Source organism: Cicer arietinum, chromosome 5 (assembly GCF_000331145.2).
Source record: "Cicer arietinum cultivar CDC Frontier isolate Library 1 chromosome 5, Cicar.CDCFrontier_v2.0, whole genome shotgun sequence".
NCBI classification, from domain to species: Eukaryota; Viridiplantae; Streptophyta; class Magnoliopsida; order Fabales; family Fabaceae; genus Cicer; species Cicer arietinum.
Window position 1 is genome coordinate 59,087,934 of NC_021164.2, and position 22,362 is coordinate 59,110,295.

Below are 22,362 nucleotides of genomic sequence, written 5' to 3' on the forward strand. Positions count from 1 at the left end.
ATATATATATATATATATATATATGATAGATTATTAAAATAATAGTGATAAATTATTAAAATATATCGAAATCTTTTTTGTTTTGCGAAACTGACATCGCATTTCTGTTCAAAAAATAAATTAACTAATCTCGAACAGACAAACTCTAACAACTTAATTAGCACATCAACTATAAACTATTACCAAATATTTACACGTTAACCATTAATATACGATATAATGTGATAATATTCTTTAATTGTGAATTGTTTTAATTAATATGTGTATTTTTTAGGAGTGATATGATGTTTAAACATAAGAAAATTAATACATTTTTCAAAAAGAAAGTTCTCGATAAAGATGAAAATCGTAAAATGGATATATTTTATTTGATTGAATTGTGTGAAGTTCTAAAAACTTGTGTGAACTGTGAAAATTAAAATTTTAATTTTTTCAACTTGTCTACTATATATATATGAATTGGGTGAAGCTCTAAAAAATACTATATGATTTTTAAGAATTTCAATTATAATATTTTAATTAATACTTGTCGCTACTTGAATATTTTGTGCGAGATTTGCCACTAAAGATGAGTAGTTAAAGAATAGAGTGATAAGGAAGATGGTAATTCTATTGACGCCTATAATATTTACACTTAAATTTGCAAATCTAAAAAAAAAATCACGTAAACTTTTCTACTTCATTAAGGGGATGAATATTTACAATTTTTCTACATCCTGTAAAGGAATAAATATTTTCATGCGTCATTTTTGGTTGAGAAAATAAAGTGTGATTTTATGCCCTTTATTAAGAGTGAAAAATTTAGATAGAGTGAATTTAAACGAGGTATGCAAGTACAACAAAAACTCTTTTTTCTTTTTACCTTTTTCTTATATATAGTTTTTAATATGTGAGAGTAAATAAAAATAGACATTTTTCAATATTGACAGGTCAGATATTTTCTCTTGAATTTAAATCCAAAAAGTTCAACAATTGTGTGAATTTAAGGTGAAAAAGAAAATAAAGGCTTTCTTGTTTTTGAATGGTAAAAAACTAAAAATAGTAAAGAAGCAATATGTGTGGTGGTGACGCGCTACATGGCGTGTATCCATACCATTGCAGCAATTTTCAGTCTTAGCGGTAACAGGAAAAGGTGCTGTGAGTTCTATCTATGGCTGGCCTTTGAAACACAATTAAATAAAAATGGCTATTTCTCTAAACCCCTTCATCAGCTTCACCTCAACGGTACGTTTTTCCTCTTCTTTCTACTTTCCTCTAATCGCTTACGTTTTCAACTATCTTAGACTTTACATTCTTCTACATATTGATTTTTTTTTACAACTGGTTCAACTTATGCTACCAAAGGTTCAAACAATATTGACAATTTGAACTTTCTTATAATTTTGTCCTATAGATAGACTAAAAAATACAAGGAAAAGATATGTTAATTGGGGAAATTTATAATTTTGAATAATGTGTACCCCAAAGAATTGTAGTTGCCAGCACTTAATTCAGTTGCCTTGAGAAGAATTGCCAACCTAATTATGCTGGTTGTGGTAAGGATAGAGAGAGAGATAACAAGATTATAGATTTCCGCTATTTTAAGACCCTTTTTTTGTTTTTAACCTTTCGTTCCCCTTAGGAATGAGACTCTAATACTCGGTCGAAGGTAAGTAAAGTCTGATCAAAATTTGTTTCATTCAGGATTCAGATACTTCCGAACAATTCGTTGTTAACCGAAATTCATTAACCGCATGAGCTTAATCAATTAGTTAGCTATGATAAGAACATGTCCCCAAAGTGTAGTCCAATGGTAAGGGTTGGGGCGTTGAAGGAGTTTCGTGAAGGAGATCTAAAGTTCGATCCCTGCTTCTTACATTTCCTGTCCCCCTAACTAATTGCTAACACTAACATTTTTAATAAAAAAAAAAAGCTATGGTAAGAACATTGTGTTAAGCTGGAATTTAAGTACTGGGTTGTAATTGATTCCTGCCACTGCATACAGGACATTATTTGCAGTGGCGGGTGTATGTATATTGGGATGGGGACAGATGCCCCCACAAGTATAACTTGAGGTTTTTATCATGGAGGTAAATAACAAACAACAATAGTAATAATATGTTTCAACAAGTGTAATGAATATTCCTTGGTGAACATATGAGAGTTATTATTCTAGTGAATTGCCTTATGTCACTACAAATTTTCAAATTTCTATCTGTGTAAGATCTTTGGTAGGTTCATGAATTTGTTAAAATGCACCAAACCAAAGTTTCAGTTGGAGTTACTCTTGAAACTTGTACTGTGAAGGCAAATTTATTGATTGTAGCTCGGCAGTGATGTTGTGATCGGTTCTTAAGTTATATTTTGGTTAAGCTATTGATCGGAAACCCTTATTTTGGGATTATTCTGGAAAATAGAAATATGTAGTAGGTTATTAATGGTTACTGTGTTTACCAACATGGTGTGACAGAAACAGTAGATGCTCGAGCCCCTTAATCATTTGGTTGGGGGTTTGATATTTATCTATTGTGCATCAAAAAATATATATTGGAGAGGTCAACTCCTTAAATGAATCTCAATTACATTGAGAGATTAGTCTCCTCACTTGCACCCAGTGATACTTTGGCAAGGCCACTAAAGCAACCGCTTTAGGCCTCTATGAAAAAATAAAAAATTTACTTAATCAAAAGGGCTCAAAAAATATTTATTACTTAATAAAAAGGCATCAGATTTTAATATTTTTAAAATTAAAACATAAATCTTTTATAAATTTAATATTGTCTCAACAATATTAAATCAATTGAAAAAGAAATATTACATGACATCAATTATATTAATTTAGTGATGTCAAGTTAAAATTTTGAAAAATCGTGCCTCATATTAAAATTGGTTTTAGGCATCCACATGTGTTGGGTTGGCCTGGTACTTTGGTTTAACAGAAAATGGTTATTGTGTTTAAGATCAATTCCTCCAGTATCATTCAATCATGATATTATTAACTGTCATTTTTGTGATCACTTACACAAATCTTTCATTCTCCATTAGAAGTTGGAAACAAAGTATCACGATGCATCGAGGTATTCAGTAGGAGCATCTTTCCCAAAGGCCACTCATATTACACCCTTCTTGGTAACGTCTGGATCGAGAATGTTTGTCAAGGAGAAAAGATTTGGTCACTGTTTTTCAGTTGCAGATAGTGATCAGCTTTCAGCAGCAGGTGCCAGTAATAAGGATATCGGCAGTGTTGAAAATTCACCTGCCAATGATCAGTTAATATCCAAGAGTCCTCCAGATGAAACTTTGAAATTGCAAGCTCAAGTTAATGCCAAGTCAGAATCACAGACACCAGAGGGTTCCAATGGGTCAATTAACCAAGAGCAAGGATCTGCAGCATCTCCTAAGTCACAATCTCCAGCCACGAGATCGTCTCAGAAAGTGAGAGAGAGGATAAAAGCGGCTCGAGTTCTCAACCAGTTCAAGGAACCAAAAACATCTAAATCGGAAAAGGGCAGTAGTGTGTTGGATGCTTTTAAAGAAAGCGATAGAGGGAAGAAGAAGAAAAGATCTGGACTTCCAGAAGCCCCGAGTAATTTGTTTGACGATAGCAAACGAGGGATGCCAAAGGCAGGTTTGACTTTTAGTTTTCCTGGGGGTTCTGATCTCTTTCTGATTATCTTTTCATTTGTTTTTATCAGCACGGTGATGTTTGGAACAACTTACATTGTTTGGAAAGTTGGTGCAATCCATTTTAATGATTAATGAGATGAGATTTCAAGAATTCACTACATTTATAGAATAGCTGATTTATATATTTGGACAAGCTCAGTTTCTTTTCTTTTTTAATCTATTTTTTTTGTTATTATTTTGTAAGGTGAGATTTGATTCAGTGGGGATGTCCATGTGAATATGATATATTTAATAATGCAAAATATTTACTCTTGGGGAAGTGTCTAACATTGTCTTTGTACCTGGTCTCAATCCATTGCAAATGATTTGTATTTGTTGGAGATTTTCAAACTCATGACTAGGATCTCTTTTTTTTGGGTCAACTGAATTTCATGACTAGGGTCTCCGAAGGAGTAGTTAACTAGTTTGTCGTCGTCATAATCTCTCAGTATTTTATTTTTTATTTCTGAATCAAAGAAACAAGAAATATAGTCAATTGTTTTTCCTCACATGAAGGCAACAACCCAAAATAGACAAGAAATAAAATCGGTGGAAAATTGGATTTTGTCTTCGAGGATTGAGTACTTATTATCAACTTAAGAATTTAAAATTGAACTATGATGAAGCAATAAAATTAAGTAGAACCAGAGACAATATCAACTGAATCCCAAATAAAGCAACAACAATAACCATTCACTCTTCCACAACCAAGGAGAAGTTTAGTTAGACATGAAGATGGAAACAAAAACTAAAACAAAGGATAAGGTAAGGAAGAACTCCATGAAGAAAATAAGGTGAATAAAGCTTTGACTCTGTTCATATTCTTGTTTCTGTTGAGCCTTCAAGCTAGGACATAAATAATATACGTAGTCTCCAAGATTTCTCAGAAGGGATTTTTAATTAGACAGTTAAACATTTCAAATTTCCTTGTTTTTTTAGGTATTGGTCTTAGTTCTCCTAAATTTTGTTTTGTTTATCTACTAACATTACTCTAATTTATTATTAAAAGCAAAAGAATGAGCTCATTTATGTCGAAGTTAAATTGTGGCATATATAGCCTCCAGTTGGGGTGTTTGGTACCATACTATTATAAGACTTGTGCAAGGTACGAATGTTTTTGTCTAAAATTGCTTATTTCAATACATATTATATGAGGAAATTACGATGTTTTTTCGTTACAAGAAAATCTCTGGAAAGTTGTAAAAGGAAATTAAGAAAAATCTCATTTGAACAAGATGTAAATCCATTAAGAAAGAAAAATCAAGAAGATAAAGGCAAAGAAGATTATTGAGAAGCAAAATAACTATGGAAGATATATATTAAACCAAATCCAAGAACAACAATGGTGAAAAGTATAAGAAAAATGAACTATTTCAAGATTACAAAAAAGATTGTCAAAATAAAAACCCTCAAGATTTTCCACCATGTTCTTATTGGAAGAAGACTAATCAACCACAAAAGAGATGTTGGTGAAGGCCTGTCGCAAAAATGCTATAAGTGCAATCAATTAAAACATAAAAAGAAAGTATACAAGTCTCACCAACAACAAAATGAAGATGTTACAATTCAATCTTACAATGTAAATATGAATAGAAAAAAAATTAAAAATATGTATTCAGTATTCACACTCACAACCTTTAATATAAATTAGAGAATTTGTTCAAACATGTCTTGATAAGATCATTTAGATGTTTTTCAATTTAACTAGAAATCATAGCTTGGAATTCAAAGTATTTCTCTACTATATACTTACTCTTTTGGAAGAAAAAATTCATTATACCCTACATTAAAATTTACATACAAAAATTTTCTATTTTTTTCGACCTTTAAGAAGTCGTAAGACGATGATGGGGCCAATAAAAAAATCCTTATATAAGAGGGATACGACCATTTGTTGGCTTTTTTTTTTAACAAATAAATAGATGTTAAATTTATAAATAATAATAATAAAAATAAAAAATAACCAAATTATATTAATAAAATAAAATAAAATACATTAAAGTTAATTCAGTTGAGCATATGTGCCAAAGAAAATAAAATTCTATAATATTTTAACAATTCTCTCCTATTTTGCATTCTATTGTAAATAAATTAGCAACTTCATCTTAATTTGTTACCAACTCACTTCTATATTGTAACTTAATAAAAAAAATAAATTATATTAATAAAATAAATAAAATAATGGAAAAAAAAATATATCAAATTTTAATTAACCATGTCCACCTAAATATTCTCAAGTTTCACATCTAAATTATCGTCGAACTCGTCTACCATTATCATAGGTCGATGTCTATAGTACAATGAACCAAAAATCTTCAAGTGTTTCACAATAGGTTCAAAGCCCTCTGGGGGATTCTTGAGGGGTAATTCCATCAAGCCTCTTGGTTGGTCTTCTATTGAGAACGTACGTTGCTGTTGACACTACTTCAATCCAAAATTGATATGGAAATTTCTTCTCTTTCAACATACTTCTCACCACCCGTTGTATTGAAGGGTATATGTTGCTACTACAACATGTATTATGCATTCATCTTTGTAGAATGTATCAAATTCAATTGAATTATGCATTCATCTTAATGACACTTCCAGATTGTTTTTCAACTAATAGTTTAAATTCCTTAAACATTCTAAACACTTCAGTCTTCCTTTTCATTAGATAAATCCACATTTTCTTTGTGTAATCGTTAGTGAAAGACACAAAATACAAGTTACCTCCATGTGACTTTGCTTCAAATGGAACACACACATATGAGTGTATGATTTACAATTTAATGTCATCTCTTGCGGAAATTGTGAACTTATAAGACTTTTTTGGTTGTTTAGCTTCACATCAGCCTCCACATACTTGACTTGGAAATTGAATTAAAGGAAATTCTTTCACAATCTCCTTCTATTACAATAGGTTGAGACTCTTAAAATTCATATGTCATAACCTTTTATGTCATTTCCACACTACTCTTTCAACATCAATATTGAAGCACTTTTCTTCAGGCACATTAATATCAACCTTGAAAGTTCTATTTTTTGACACAAGAAATTTCAACATCAAGTTATTTCTTTCATCAAAAATCTTCATTTGATTCTCTTTCATTTCAATGGAGTGGCCTCTTTCAAGTAGTTGTCCTAAACTCAACAAATTGCTTTAACAATTCCTTCTGCATCAACAACCTTATCATCAACAAATCTGACATTTATTTTCACATTTCCAACAAGCTCACAAAACTAGCTTTTATGCCTTATCATGTGGTTAGAACATCATGTATCAAAATACCAACATTCAACAGGATCTGGTTCTGATTTTGTAATGGCCATCAACATCACATCGTCAGAATCTGAACTACTACCATGAACAAACTAAGGCTCGTCATTTTTCTTTCTTGCCATTTTGCTATTCTTGCACTCATTTGCAAAATATCCTCATTTTTTACAATTGTAGATTTGAATTTTGTCTTTATTGATCTTCTTTTTGTTCTGATTGCAGCCTTCATTCTTCTTGTCTTTCTCATGATTAGAATAATCTTATTTTTCATTTTTGTAGCTCTTGTTCTTGTAGTTCTTCCACTTGCCTTTATCTTTCTTGTTCTTTCAGATATCATTTTCTCCCTTCTTGTGAGCTTGAGCAAATAAAGCTTGTCCAACTTTCTTTTCAACATTGCCATCTTCTCTTTCTTCAGGTCTTAGCTCGCGTGCTTCAAAAGACCCTTATAGTGATTCTAACTTCATATCTGACAAATTCTTGGATTCTTCAAGTGCAACTACTATATGATCAAACTTAGGTGTCAAAGTTTTCAGCACGTTCTTCACATTCAACTAATATGTGATGGTTTCTACGTATCTTGTTGGTTAGTGTCACTAACCTCATGAAGTACTCAACAACTGCTTCTTGATCTCCCATTTGCAGTAGTTCATATTATCTCCTAAGTGTCTGTAATTTCACCTACTTCAACTTATCATCACCATCATAAGCCTTTGCTTATGTATTCCAAGCATCCTTGGCAGTTTCACACTCCATAATCTTTTCAAAACTCTCCCCATCTACACATTGATGAATTAGAAACAAGGCCTTATAATCCTTCTTTTTCTAATCTTTGATGGCTTTTCTTTGAGCTTCAGTAGCACCTTCCTCCAATGTAGGAACACCATCTATCGTAGTTCTTGCTCTTCAACACTAGTAAATTTGCTAGAAAATGTCCATCGCTCTCTTGACTAGTTGATGCAACTATTGTATGCCAATTTGTTGGTGAAAAACTCAATAATGCACAACAAATTTGATACACTCAAAGTGATAAAATTGATGAATTTACAAGACTCTCAATTATATATCTCACACACACTCTTTGAACGTTCTTTGATACATAATAAAAATGATAAACATTCAAATTTTTATTGAATATGATTGTGATAACAAGTACATCAATTATTAGTGTAGTTTCTCTAATATATTATTTAGTTGTGACATCCTAACTAACTTTCTAACTAGTAACAAATGATAACAACTCACAACTAACTTTTAGTAGAGTTAGTTTTTACATTTAATTTGAATTACAACACATTACTACCAACAATAAATGTTTTTTATTAAAAATACTAACATAAAATAAATTAAAAATAATTAATTTCTATTTATAATAATGATTAAAGTTTGATGTGATTTTTATTATTATAGTCTAATATTGACTAGAGGAGTATACTTGATTCAATTATCTTCCTTCGTTCTTGTCGTCTATTAATTAATTACACTTGATTGAATAATTTATTAAGAATCCATCTACCGTGTTTCTTCCCAAAAAAAAAACAAATTTAGCCTTTTTGTCTCATTCAAAACAGTGGCTTCCAACCTTAGCTACTTTTTGTCCAAAAGAAAATTCTTACCTATTTAAATATTCATTTCATACGAATATAACACAATTTCCTGACAAATTAAAATTTTAAAAAGTAAACTACTAAATTGTGATTCGAAATTCAGTTATTTGAAACCTTAAATTTACGACTTAGTAAAAGGTTTTCTCAAATTAAATCATGTCATTGTAAAAGTCACATTACATAGAACATTTTGATATCTTATGCTTATAATTTCTAACATTACTATTGAAATTTACAACTGTTGGGCAAAATCAACCATGAAATTTACAACTCAGCCAAAATGATTCCTAAAATTTACAACTCAAAGACAAAAAATATTCCTAAAATTTACAACTCAAAGACAAAAAATGAGTCCTATTAATTTTTATCCATATCAATTCATATTATTCCTGTACATGTATCCTCAATTGTTGTGGATCATGTAAAATCTTCATCAATTATAAGAGTAACAGTAAAACTTCGTACTTTGAATAAATGATAAAATTAATAAATAATAAATTTCTGACATGTATCTTTACTTTAGTTTTTGTGTCATTTTTTAGTATATGTGTACTTATATTCGTTAAAATTGTTGATGAATTTTGTTGTTGTTATGTTTTGTTTATCTTTTGTAAAGAGAGTTTCACCATCAATTATTTTTCAAAATTTACAAATTAGTCAATAAAGATTTTGGAAAAGAGAAAATAAACATACTAAAAAAGAAGAAATTGTATTTTAGGATTTGTAGACTCTTAAATTTAAGGATTTCAAATTTTGATGAGGAAAATAAATGAGAATGTTGAAAAAATTTAGGTGAAGTGATTCAGTTTGAAGGAATTTGCTCACGATTTGAAACTCAAATTTTAATAGTTTGTTGAATTTTAAAAGACGTGACACTTCATCTTATTGGTTGGTTAACCACATTTTAATCGTGCACTTCACTCGCCGACGTTGTGTATTTGTGCACAACATAAAATCTAGTATAGATATTTTATAAGATTATGGGACCCAAAAGATGGAAAATAAGGATGAAAAAGAAAATACCAGATCATAAGAAACCACACAATTTGTTGATAGATAAGAAGTTGATTGGGTTGATCAGTAGTCATGTCACTCCTTAAGGTGCACTCGTTAATTATTTATATTTATTTATGAGTTGCAATTGTAAGTGAATATTGGGCCCTACATTGTGTCTAAGCCCATAATGTAATTGAGGCTTTTTTGTTTTCTAGCTTGTGCTGGAAACAGACTAAGCAAAGGGACATCAAAGAGTACAAAAAATGGACTCTTTTAATGAATCTCATGCTTTGAACTTCTCACCTTTCTATCAAGATACATGAAGCAAAAAAACCAAACCTTGTCTTGGAATTATGTGTGCACTTTGACTAGTCCACTTAATTAATTAAAACCACAAACCAAGAAATAGGTAAAATGGGTCCTCTTAGTGTCTTCAACTTATAGGGCAATTTTTATTTTTTTTACTAATGTGGTAATATCTTGTGTTTGAACAATTTTCATGAGTATATCTTGGAGATTCTATTTTTTACTTTGTGGTAAAAAAAAAATTCGTTTCAATTTGATGATCATGGAAGAGACTAAAACTTCGGTTGGAATAATTGTATAGGTCCATATAAGTGAAAGCTTGATTCCACCTAATTGATATGATTCAATGTGGAAAATCTTAAAAGTATCTTCTTGAATGGATGAGATCCACCACCACAAGCCTACCACTTTCAAGTAAGCTTAGGTGCTAACTTTTTTACTTTTTCAAATAATTAAGCAATCTAATCTAATCTATCTAATAAATATTAAAAGGGTGTCTTTTCTTTTATAATAATAGTTACTGAGTTAAAAAAAAATACAAGTTCAGAATTTATCATTAATTTATATTATTAAATATTTTTAAATCAATATTTAAATCAATATATCTCTTTTAATCAATATTTAAATCTAAATTCACTTTATTATAAGAGTTTAATCTCTTCTCTTAGACTAAATCAACTTCAGAATTTCATGATTAATTTTACATGAAAATTAATTAATACAAATTGTTACTATATGACAAAGGTTTAAAAAGTAACACTTTTTAAATAAATAAAATAATAATAATAACACTATTGAAGCAAGACGCCAAGAGAGAATAATTGGTTATAAAAGTTACCATTATTGGAATAGGTAAACACTTCGAGGTCACATAGGAATAAAGCATTGTGTCACTGATCATTATCCACTATATCAACTAAATGCTAGGCCAAACGATTCTAAAAGTTATACTAGTGCTTCCTGAAGTCTTATATTATATATTACTTCAGTCTTGGTCATAAAAAAATAACTAATTTATTGCTAAATAAAAAAATTGTAAACTATAATTATTTTATTTTATTTTTATAAAAGTACAAGTATATTTTCATAAGTGTCAATCATATAATTTTTTCAATAAAAAAATAAAAATAATAATTTAATTTATATCCATTAATAATATAAATATTTTTTGAACTATCAAAAATATCAAATCAGTAAACAAAATATTGTTTTAACTATTTTAAAAATCATATATGTATATATATATATATGGTTACGTAATTAATACATAAAAATTAAAATCATAAAAAAAACAATAAAAAATTAAACTTTTATTAATTGAATAAATAAATACATTTTTGTTTATTTCCATTCAAAGTTCTCCTCAACAACTAAAAAAGGTTGACATGATTTAGTATTTTTTGAACGGATGCCATTTATTAAAATCTGAATGTATCTAACTATTGTCACCAATGACTTATTTTGCAGTGGAAAAAGTTGGATCTTGTACAACATTTTAATTGAGTTGAACCCAATATTAATAATTGCGACATTATTATTATATTAGATTAATCTAACGGTCACTAAGTTTATTATGAGGAGAAGCCACCTCATTGTTGTTGTTTTGCGCTTTATCTCCACTCTATATAAAGTCCAATTAAGTTCGTTAGATTTATTAGAAAGGAAAAAAAAAATCTGAGTGAAATGACAGAAAGATAAGGCCAAAATTGATTTTCATATTGACTAATTAAAGGTAAATGGTGATCACACCAATCACCATCAAGATAAGAAAAAGGACACTCATTATTAGTGCATCAAACAGTAGCTTAGGATAGAAAGATAATAAAAAGCATTGAACAAAGAAACTTTAGAAAATAAATTGTTGTGAGAGTATGGAAAATTACTATGATTCTTGTGAGTGGCAACATTTGAGCACAAAGTTTCCTCTTCCTCCTGTGACTGTGAGTGTACCTCATAATAATAATAATAATAATAATAATAATAATATCTCTGACTCATCCTCTGCATCTTTTCAATATGATGAGTTAATTCATTCATGGAATTTACCTATTGAAGGGACTGCTGAAGATAGAGCAGCAACTGCTTCCAAGAGTCACAGTCAAGCTGAGAAAAGACGTAGAGACAGAATTAATACTCAACTTGCTAATCTTAGAAAACTTATTCCTAAGTCTGATAAGGTTAGTATTTTATTCTCTACTTATTACATTTTCAATTCTACCTTTATGTATGAACAATTTCGGATCATTTTTTTGGTTTGTCAAAAGATGGTTAATGGAAAGAATATAGATTGAAACTTAGGCTATGTTTGGAACCACGTACAAATTGATTTTACCGGGGAAGTTACAATATGTAATTGAATGTTTATTGTGCGTTTCTGGGATGATCAACGCGGATCCATCCAATTTGTTATGCTATGTTTGGACTGTGATATTCTCAAAGCTAAAAAATGTAAAGTGTCACTGTAAAAACAACAGTTTCCAAACAGGCCCTTACAATAAACACATAATATCAATTTTTTAGAAAATGTAGCCATCGAGACTTTTTATGTTTATGCAACCGGAATTACAATTCCACTAGTAGTATCTAACTGCAATGCAACATTAATTTCAGACTTTTTTGAATTTGTGTATTTGAATTTATATCTTGACATAAAAAGTTGTAAGATATGAGATATAGATAGACAGACAGATAGACAAACGGTCAGTTATTATGTTATAAACTTTAATTAAAGTGTTTATTCAAATTAATATTTTGCTGAACATTAGGATTTGTGTACTTGCAGATGGACAAGGCAGCTTTACTAGGAAGTGTAATAGATCATGTAAAAGATCTAAAGAGAAAAGCAATGGATATTAGCAGAGTCATCACAGTTCCAACTGAAATAGATGAAGTATCAATTGACTACAACCATGTTGAAGATGAAATATGCACTAACAAAATGAACAAATTCAAAGACAATAATAATATAGTCATCAAAGCTTCAGTTTGTTGCGACGATCGACCGGAACTGTTCACTGAACTAATCCAAGTCCTCAAAGGTTTGAGACTCACAGCAGTTAAAGCTGACATAGCAAGTGTTGGTGGAAGGATCAAAAGCATATTGGTTCTTTGTTCTAAAGATAGTGAAGAAAATGTTTGCATTAATACTCTTAAACAGTCTCTTAAATCAGCTGTCTCCAAAATTGCTTCATCATCATCAATCAGTTCTAATTGTCCTACAAGAAGTAAGAGGCAGAGGTTCTTTTTGCCTTCTCATTTCATATAGTAATTTATTTCATGCAAAAAATCATTTTCTCTTCACCACTTTTTTTTTTTTAATTAGGAGGATTATTTATTTTTGTTGGGGCAATTCTTTGCTTCATTTTTCAATATTTATGATATTATATACCTTTCAGATATATAGTTTGTCTATTAGGGAGCTGAAATTTTGATTTTGTATCACCAATTAAGGCAAAAGGAAAGTTAAAGTGCGAAATTGAAAGCAAACTAAAGCATATGCAAAAAGTAGAGAAATTAGGTGTGTGATCACTTACTGCTTCTAAATGGAAAAGTAGCCAGGAGAATTAATTCAGATCTCAATTAATCGACTAGATTATTTGATAAGCAAAATAGTGAATCACTTATTAAGAGGTATTTAGTTGAGGAAAGAGCTACTTTAGTTAATGAAAGTGAGGCAGTTTTGCATTAGTTTCCAAAAGTAAGGGAACAAAAAAATAATTATTGGTGAATGTGTATTTTTTATCCATCAAATTAGTCCTTACCATTATTTAACACCATTCAAAGTGGTGAGTTAGAAAATCACACCCAAATCCGGCTGACACATACTTAATTGTTGTAGTCATTTAGAGTAATATATATAAATATGTTTTGTAGATTTATAAATTTATGTTTAGATTTAAATATTATTTAAAATTTAAAACAAGATATTTTTATAATATAGTTCTTGTTAGAATTTTTACTATCTGACAGAATTTGTTCCTTATTATTTTAAGAGAAAGGTCCGTCCTCTTCGTATTTGGTTTAGGGTTATACCACCATAATATATATAAATAATTTTGTTAATTCAAATATCACTTATAATTATTATTTATCGCGGTGATTACAATGACTAAAATCTTATTTTAGACTTTTTATAAAAATTGTCAAATAGATTACATTTGGTGAACTAATTTGATTAGATTAATGTTGTAAAACATACTTTATAAAAAAGATTAATTTGATTAAATGAATGTGTATGGCGGTTTCCTTCACAAATTAACTATCATGTCTTTATATTTTACGAAAGGGATGACTTCATATCAGAGTCATTCCTTTGTTAATACGTTTTCAAAATTTTATTTCTTCTTTCATTTCATTTATTTTAAAATTTAGATTAATTAAATCAACTATTTAAATATTTTTTTAATTATTTTATTTTTAAGGTTATTTTGGTAATTTTTATATGAAAATAAAATAAAATTAGGTGGGACAAAAGCTAGAACAGTGGTCAATTAATGTTTACGGGCAATTAATCAATTTATATTCACTTGCAAAAGGACAAAAATGGTTGACCGGTTATGGTCACTTTATTCTTTAAAAACAAATATATAATAAAGAGAGAACAATATGATATTAGTATTAGATTTTTTAAGATGTATTTTATAATGTTACAAGAGTCTTATTTATTAAGATGTATTTCATAATGTTACAAGAGTCTTATTTATAGGATACAAATTCAATAATTTACTTGTATATAAATCATCTTACATAATTTGTAGTTAACATTCCACTAATATCAATGAATAAGATTTATATTTATGAATTCGTGTGAAGGTGGAAAGGTTGAGAATATGTACATTTATAAAATATTCATAACACTCCTCCTTAGATGTTCATTAAAGATATGTCTCATTAAAACTTTACTGAGAAAAATACAATTGAAAAAAAAAAATAACTGAAGAAAAAAAAGTGCAACATCCTTTTTGCGATAACTACCTCGTTAAAAACCCTATTAGGAAAATTCATGGTACAAAATTATGGTGAAGGAAAAAAAGAATGTATAATACATTTATTTCTCTCTTTCGTGGATGCAATTATATCTAAGATGGGAAAGGACAATTAATTTTTGCTAATAATTGCTCAAAAGCTTCACTTGGGGTGATTTTATAGAAAAATTTATTATATCTCTTTTATTATACTTTTCTCAAAATTAGTTGTGCATGCAATATTATCTTCAAATTGAATTGTGGTAATAACTCATTTTTAGAAGAAAAACCACAATTTTCTTGTATGTGTAAAATCAATGAAATCGAATTCTTGACTTGTCTCATGTAAGGATAAAATTTCATTATGAGAATTAGACAAATAACTTGCATATCTAAGATGGCAAAGTGTATGCTTGAATACGTTACAATGCCTTCATGTGGTAAAAAGTTGTATATTGTTAATAAGTTGAAAACAAATAATATATGTACAATTAGCAAGATTTCATATTGACTCCAAATTTAACAAAAAATATGGCACTTCATGACCAATTAATTCTTCATCTTTTCTCAAGTTCTAAAATCAATTTTTATTCATGTTTAGTTACGTTAGAACCATTGGAGGACACAACAAATGTCATTTGTCCATATATAACCCATATTGATACTTTTACTATATAAGTTTCATGATTTACTCAAATACTATTCTTCAAATGTCAGTTTGTAATGTCAAAACAAATCTTTTCTCTTTTCTACATATTGCAACTCAAACTTTTTCTTTAATCAAATTGATTTCAAAAGCTCTTTAGGACATTTGATATTATTTATATCAAATTAATTTTAAAATATTTTCTTAAAAATGGACAATAGATGTCATTCTCATATCCCTTATTTAATAATATTCACTAAGAATATACAACAATCATTTCTATTCTTGTTCTTTTCTCGTGCGAAAAACTAAGCATATCTAATTAATTTCACAACTTTAAATGTGTGGACTTTAAGTCCAAAAATCTTTCGTTTTATAAAGAGAGCTTAATCTCACTTCAATGACTTCTTTATATTCTTCAAATATTTCTTTGTCTATAATCTTTAATAGATTTTGGTTCGTGATATTTTATATCATTTATCACAAATATTTCTTTGTCTACAATCTTTAATTATTTTGTAAAGAGTCCTATACTAAAAGGCAAAACAATAAATAAAATAAAAATTAAAAAGAGTCTTATAAATTAAAACAGAAGAATTAATTTGTTAACTCAATATAAAAATAAATTTTAAATATATTAATAAAAACAGAGGAATTAATTTATTAATTCAATATAAAAATAAATAATAAATATGTAGATGTTTGTCACTTTATTCCTATATCATCTTTCTTTAAATATTACTTTCAATCTTTTTACTCTCATTTTCATCTTTAAACTTCATCATTTTCAAAAAAAGAAAACTTTGTCTTGTACAAGAAAAGTAACCATCGTAATGATAAAAATATATATATATATTTTCTATTCTTAACTAGTAGTGTTGATTCATTTTTTGTGAGAAAGTTATTATATGGATCTCTCTATTCTTAGCTATATACTCCATAATGATAAAAAATAAAAATAAAAAGAATGTATTTTTAAATGTAATTTATATTTTAAATTATTAAATATATTTATTATTAATCTTAAAATATATTTATTAATATTAGTACTAGTAGTATTAATTTGTCTTATAAAATAAAAAATTTTAACCAAACACATATACACACAAGATAGTAAAAAAAAATCCTCATGTAAGAAAACAAGATTGTATCTTTAATAGAACAATTTAATTGATTCAAACCAAATCACAAGGATTTGTGATGAACTACCCATAACTATTGATGAATCATATTGAAAGGACAAAATTAAATCTTTAATAGAATAATTTGATTGGTTCAAACCAAATCACAAGGATCATGAATCCACAAGCATTGATAAATTATATTGAAAGGACAAGATTAAATCTTTAAATAGAATAGTTTGATTGGTCCAAATTAAGTCACAAAGATCATGAATCCACAACCATTGATGAATTATATTGAAAGAACAAAATTAAATCTTTAATAGAATAAATATATTGGTCCAAACCAATTCACATGGATCATGAATCCACAACCATCGATGAATTATATTCAAAGGACAAGATTAGATCTATAATAGAATAATTTGATTGGTTCAAACTAAGTCCTAAGGATCATGAATACAATATTCACAACCGTTGATAAATTATATTCAATGGTTCAGATTAAATCTCTTTATCATTAGATCTTTGTGATTTCATTTTTTTCTACCACACTTTCACTCATGAAAATTAACTCCCTTAAAATCTCACATACAACATCTCTTGTTTTTCCAACATCCATTACACATAAAATGAAAAACTTAGAAATGAAACCATAAACACAAACACATTCTCTCCTTTTCACCTCACCTTTCATGTATTTTTCTACATAAACACAAACACATTCTCTCCTTCTCACCTCATCTTTCATGTATTTTTCAACTTGCTCACCGTTAAAAAAGAAAAGAGTGTACGGTATTTTGAGACATTACATACAAAGGTGGTGGATAAATATATATCAATCTAATAGAAAGCACACGTCAGATTTATTTCTGCAAGATATTTACAATAATCTTATTCAAACTGACTCGTAAATCGTTGTTAAGGTACATCTTTTTTCTCATATTTTTGTTTAAGTTTATTATCATGGATGTATATGATTCAAACCTAAATGCACATTTATATGCCAACTTAAGATACTAACTAATCTGATCTAGATAACATGCATTTGCTATTAGAAACAATAAGATTAAAAATATATCGGAAACATACATTAACTAAACACCTAACAAAACTTTATTAGTAAACATCAAAGGAAAAAGAACAACATATCAAACACATGTATAATTATTTTACCTCAATTTTATCTTATCAATAACAAAAAGTTTTGAAAATAAGTAAGAGAGGAAAATAATTTTATTAATATAAAATAATTTTATTCATTAAAATTTATATATTTCACTACATTATATCACTTTATCTCATTTTTCTATTTAAACATAATAAAATGAATAAATCTATTTAGATGTCAATACAAAATTATTTTCCATTAAAATTACAAATCTATTAAACTCAATAATTTATCTAAAAAACTATAGAGTAGTTAAAAGATATAAAAAATAAAAATAAAAAGTAAATAAAACACCACTCACCGAACGCATGGTTTTTATCACACAATCCAACAATCATTAAACTCTTATACTTAACTGGTGTTTGAACACATTCTAATAAAATATTTATACTAACCCTACATGGACTTAGCTACATAAAATTATATATTTATGTTTTAAAATAATATTAATAAATAATAATTAACATATTAAAATCAAACTGAAATACATATAAAACAAAATAAAATGAATTAACAGTAAGTATAATCTCATGTAAGTACTTAATTATTATGTGTAGTTTGGTAATTAATCGTTGAAAAGCAATTTTGATTAAAATAATATCCGAAACAAATAAATGTGTTAAGAGTCACTTTTACCTTGATGTTTCCAAACATAGATCAAGTTGCATTCAACTCATTTCTATTAAAATTAATTTTATCAAAATTAATTATAGCAGCAAGCAAAACCAATTAGAGTTAGGGATAGATTAAAGTACTTGAGTGTAGAAAAAATAAGTTTAAGGGACAATAGAAGACAAACATGCAATTAATAGCAAAAAAATATATCGACTGTTTTTTATTAATAATTTAACACAATATATCATAATTTTTATTTTTATTAATAATTTACACTACATTAACATTTTTTTTATTGTTATCATTGGTGGTATCATATATAAGTTTTGTACCTATCTTTGATGTACCGAAAAAATTTGCTGCTTTTTGCCAAAAACTAATTTTGTTTGAATATCAATAAATCATTTAAATGACTTTATATTAAACTTGTCAATGAAAAATAAAACAAGAATGGTATGGATAAACAACAAAATATTTAACACCGTTAGAAGATTCATATAAAAAAATCGATTTATTTTGTATGCATTAGAAGACTCTATTAGCGGATAAAGATATAGATTATGGAATAATAATAGAAAAACATAATAAATAAAACACACTTTTAGAATATTCTTAACAGAACTAATGTGTATGCATTTCATTTTTTTACACATAATTGCATGGGTCTGATTACATTTTAAAATATAAATTTTAAGAGATATATTTTAGAAAATAATATAACAAGGATATAATAAGTCGTCATTTGCAAAAACAATTTGTAACTAAACAAAAAAAAAATGATATTTTGATATATAGTTTATAAAATAGAGTAGTTTAATAGATAAAAATTCAAAATTGGATAGAAAAAAAAACATGTTGCATCCTTTAATTTATTGATATAATATATATATATATATATATATATATATATATAGATATTCTTTTTGAAGAAATAAGAATTGAAATAATATATTGTCCATAAATAAATTAAATTATTTTCTACATGAGAATTGATCATTTGATAACATATAATTTGAAATGTTGAAATACATTATTTTCTATTTTTACCTCTCTATTCTTTATGAATGTAGGGAGATATGACTACGTATGATTGGAGAAAGACTGATCACCTAAATCCTATTAGAAGTCAAGGCACTAGGAGTAAGTTGTTTAATTCATCATTGTTCACTAATTGAGGATTGTTATTGTAACTTGTTTTTATGTATTTTTATTCAAAAAATACTAATTTTTTTAGTTTCATTAATTAAGATTAGAAATATTAAATTAAGATTTTTATTTGAAAATTTCAACATTAACATTGACCCAATTTCTTTTTTCATTGTATAAAGAATTTATTCCTTGAACTTTTGGGACTTTCATCTTATCGCTAAAGTTAAGAAGAAAAAAAAAATTGATGTTTTATTCTTTCTAGAAAATTTTAAATAATGTTTATGCATGAGCGTAAATTTATAATTTTCTCTCCTATTTTTAGAGCAACCACTTTTCTGATTTTTTTTAATTTCCTCCTTTAACGTTTTAGGTTAACATTTCCACATGCTCATTGTGTGACTTATAGTTTTTTTTTTTTTTTTTACATTTCAACTTCTCATTAATATTATTTTTAAGTTAGTTTTATCTTGATATTTTATTATTGTTTCAAAGTATATCTTAATCATATATATGATTGAGAATTGATATAATATTTTTTATAAAATTATTTTTGCATGGTTCAAGAGAATGTTTTGGTAACACTGACTTTAGTTAATAGCACTCATCAACTATTAAACATTATTAGAATCAAATAGTAGAAATTAAGAAAATGGATTTGTGATATTTTGTTTAACTTAAAATAAAATTGATAACGTTATCCTTTATTTAAAATTGTCATTTATTTAAAACTGTTTTAAATAAGTGTATTTCAAATATAAAAAAATGTGTGTAGGTGATTAATATACACTTACTATTACTATTGTTAGATTTATATATATTAACAACTCCATATATATATATATATATATATTTAAACTCTGTAGATTGTTGTTTTGCTTTTGCAATATGCTCTGGGCTAGAGGTATTATACCATATAAAAAATGAACGTCGGATTATATTGTCTCGCAGGATATATTTAATTATTTAATAAAATCTGATGAAGAAGATCAGGACGTTATGTGTCTGACACAATTGTCTGGGTGAAGGAGAATGGTTGTTTATTAGAATGTCCATATGTGGCAACATTTATGCCAGCTACGCGGACAATGGTAAGTTTGTTTTCTTTCTCATTATTTACCTTTTTTATTATCCACTTTATATTGATTTTGTTTTTCTCATATGCTAAATCTTTTTTATTATACATCTTATTTTGATTTTGTTTTTTATGCACCTATATATTTAGAGGATATCGGTCAAAGAAAAAAACAAACTCTTACACAAGTGATTAGAATTGGCGGTTACCAGATATGGATAAATTGGAGGGGTAAGTCAAAGTTTTTGAATGAATTTAGTTATTAATATATCAATTTAAGGATTAGTTAATTTAATTTCACTGTAATTATAGGATGGTATATACTCTGGTCAACAGATTTTAATGTTGATCAAGAACAAAGACATGGAGTGATTATTGTGGGATACGGACAACAAATAGAAAATAACTGAGGAATTCTCATGGAGACAAATGGGGTGATCAATGTTACTTCAAATTTGAAACAAGACGGTGTCTAGATTAGAAAATTTTCTCTTATTTATTTCAAATTTGATCAAGGTTATTTCAAATTTGAAACAAGACGGTGAGCAAGGTTATTTCAATTTCTCTTAGTTGAGTGAGTTTGGATCATCTCGGGCATAGAGAAACAAGAGGGTGTCTAGATTAGAAAACTTAACTTCTCTCTTTTAACCTAGCATATATTCTTCTTTTTCTTTTTTAAGTTATGCATCTATTCGTCTTTTTTTTTTTGTAGCTAATGCTGTAATAATTGGAACTGAAACTTTGTGGCTAATGCTATGTTAATTTGAACTGAAACTTTTGTTCAAAAAAAAAATATGTGGGGACTGTCGTCCATTACAGGTCTCATTTCTATGAATTTTATTTTATTTTCTTTAATAAAACAATCTGCTGCTGCTATTGTTTCAAAATAAAAAAAAAATAAAACAATCTGAATTATATCGACTGCAAAATATATATGGATGAAGCAGTATGCCATTAAAACAAAATGTTATCGTTTGAAACAATGACATTGACTTTATTATTTATTTTGATTTTTTTAAGTGAGGGTCTATAAGAAAAACTAAGAGAAATTGTAAGATAAAGTAAAATATAAAAAATTATTTTGTAAATTAATACATAGAACTTAATTGATTGTCACAAAAATTCATTTTTTTACTTAATTATATAAAATGTAAATTAATCTGAACTTAATCTGTTAACTAAACACCTAACAAAACTTTATTAGTAAACATCAAAGGAAAAAGAACAACATATCAAACACATGTGTAATTATTTTGTAAAGAGTCCTATACTAAAAGGCAAAACACAAAATAAAATAAAAATTAAAAAGAGTCTTATAAATTGAAACAGAGGAATTAATTTGTTAACTCAATATAAAAATAAATAATAAATATATTAATAAAAACAGAAGAATTAATTTATTAATTCAATATAAAAATAAATAATAAATATGTAGATGTTCCTATATCATCTTTCTTTAAATATTACTTTCAATCTTTTTACTCTCATTTTCATCTTTAAACTTCATCATTTTCAAAAAAAGAAAACTTTGTTTTGTACAAGAAAAGTAACCATCGTAATGATAAAAATATATATATATATATATTTTCTATTCTTAACTAGTAGTGTTGATTCATCTTTTTGTGAGAAAGTTATTATAAGGAACTCTCTATTCTTAGCTATATACTCCATAATGATAAAAAAATAAAAATAAAAAGAATGTATTTTTAAATGTAATTTATATTTTAAATTATTAAATATATTTATTATTGTTCTTAAAATATATTTATTAATATTAGTACTAGTAGTATTAATTTGTCTTATAAAATAAAAAA

The 22,362-nt window shown here is 27.2% G+C and overlaps 2 protein-coding genes and 1 long non-coding RNA gene across 4 annotated transcripts; all 3 read left to right on the top strand.

Moving 5' to 3' along the window:
- The first annotated feature begins 1,064 nt into the window (after positions 1–1,064).
- Positions 1,065–3,933, top strand: LOC101502977 (uncharacterized). Of its 2 annotated transcripts, none has more exons than XM_012715892.3 (2): positions 1,065–1,224; positions 3,025–3,933. In XM_012715892.3, the coding sequence occupies exons 1-2, from the start codon at positions 1,183–1,185 to the stop codon at positions 3,736–3,738; spliced, it is 756 nt and encodes a 251-aa protein (XP_012571346.1). In that variant the 5' UTR covers positions 1,065–1,182; the 3' UTR covers positions 3,739–3,933. The 2 variants fall into 2 exon arrangements, with proteins under 2 accessions (XP_012571346.1, XP_073225289.1); XM_073369188.1 differs by having other exon boundaries at positions 1,067–1,224; positions 3,028–3,933.
- A 7,554-nt stretch (positions 3,934–11,487) lies between these two features.
- On the top strand, positions 11,488–13,208 carry LOC101503299 (transcription factor bHLH51). The gene is made up of 2 exons (XM_004500446.4): positions 11,488–11,987; positions 12,593–13,208. Exons 1-2 carry the CDS (start codon positions 11,682–11,684, stop codon positions 13,073–13,075), a joined length of 789 nt encoding a protein of 262 aa, XP_004500503.1. The 5' UTR covers positions 11,488–11,681; the 3' UTR covers positions 13,076–13,208.
- Positions 13,209–17,151: 3,943 nt separating this feature from the next.
- Positions 17,152–21,219, top strand: LOC101503630 (uncharacterized). The gene is made up of 5 exons (XR_189829.4): positions 17,152–17,467; positions 19,398–19,467; positions 20,425–20,564; positions 20,699–20,779; positions 20,861–21,219. It is a non-coding gene; the product is annotated as an uncharacterized lncRNA (long non-coding RNA).
- Positions 21,220–22,362: the final 1,143 nt, after the last annotated feature.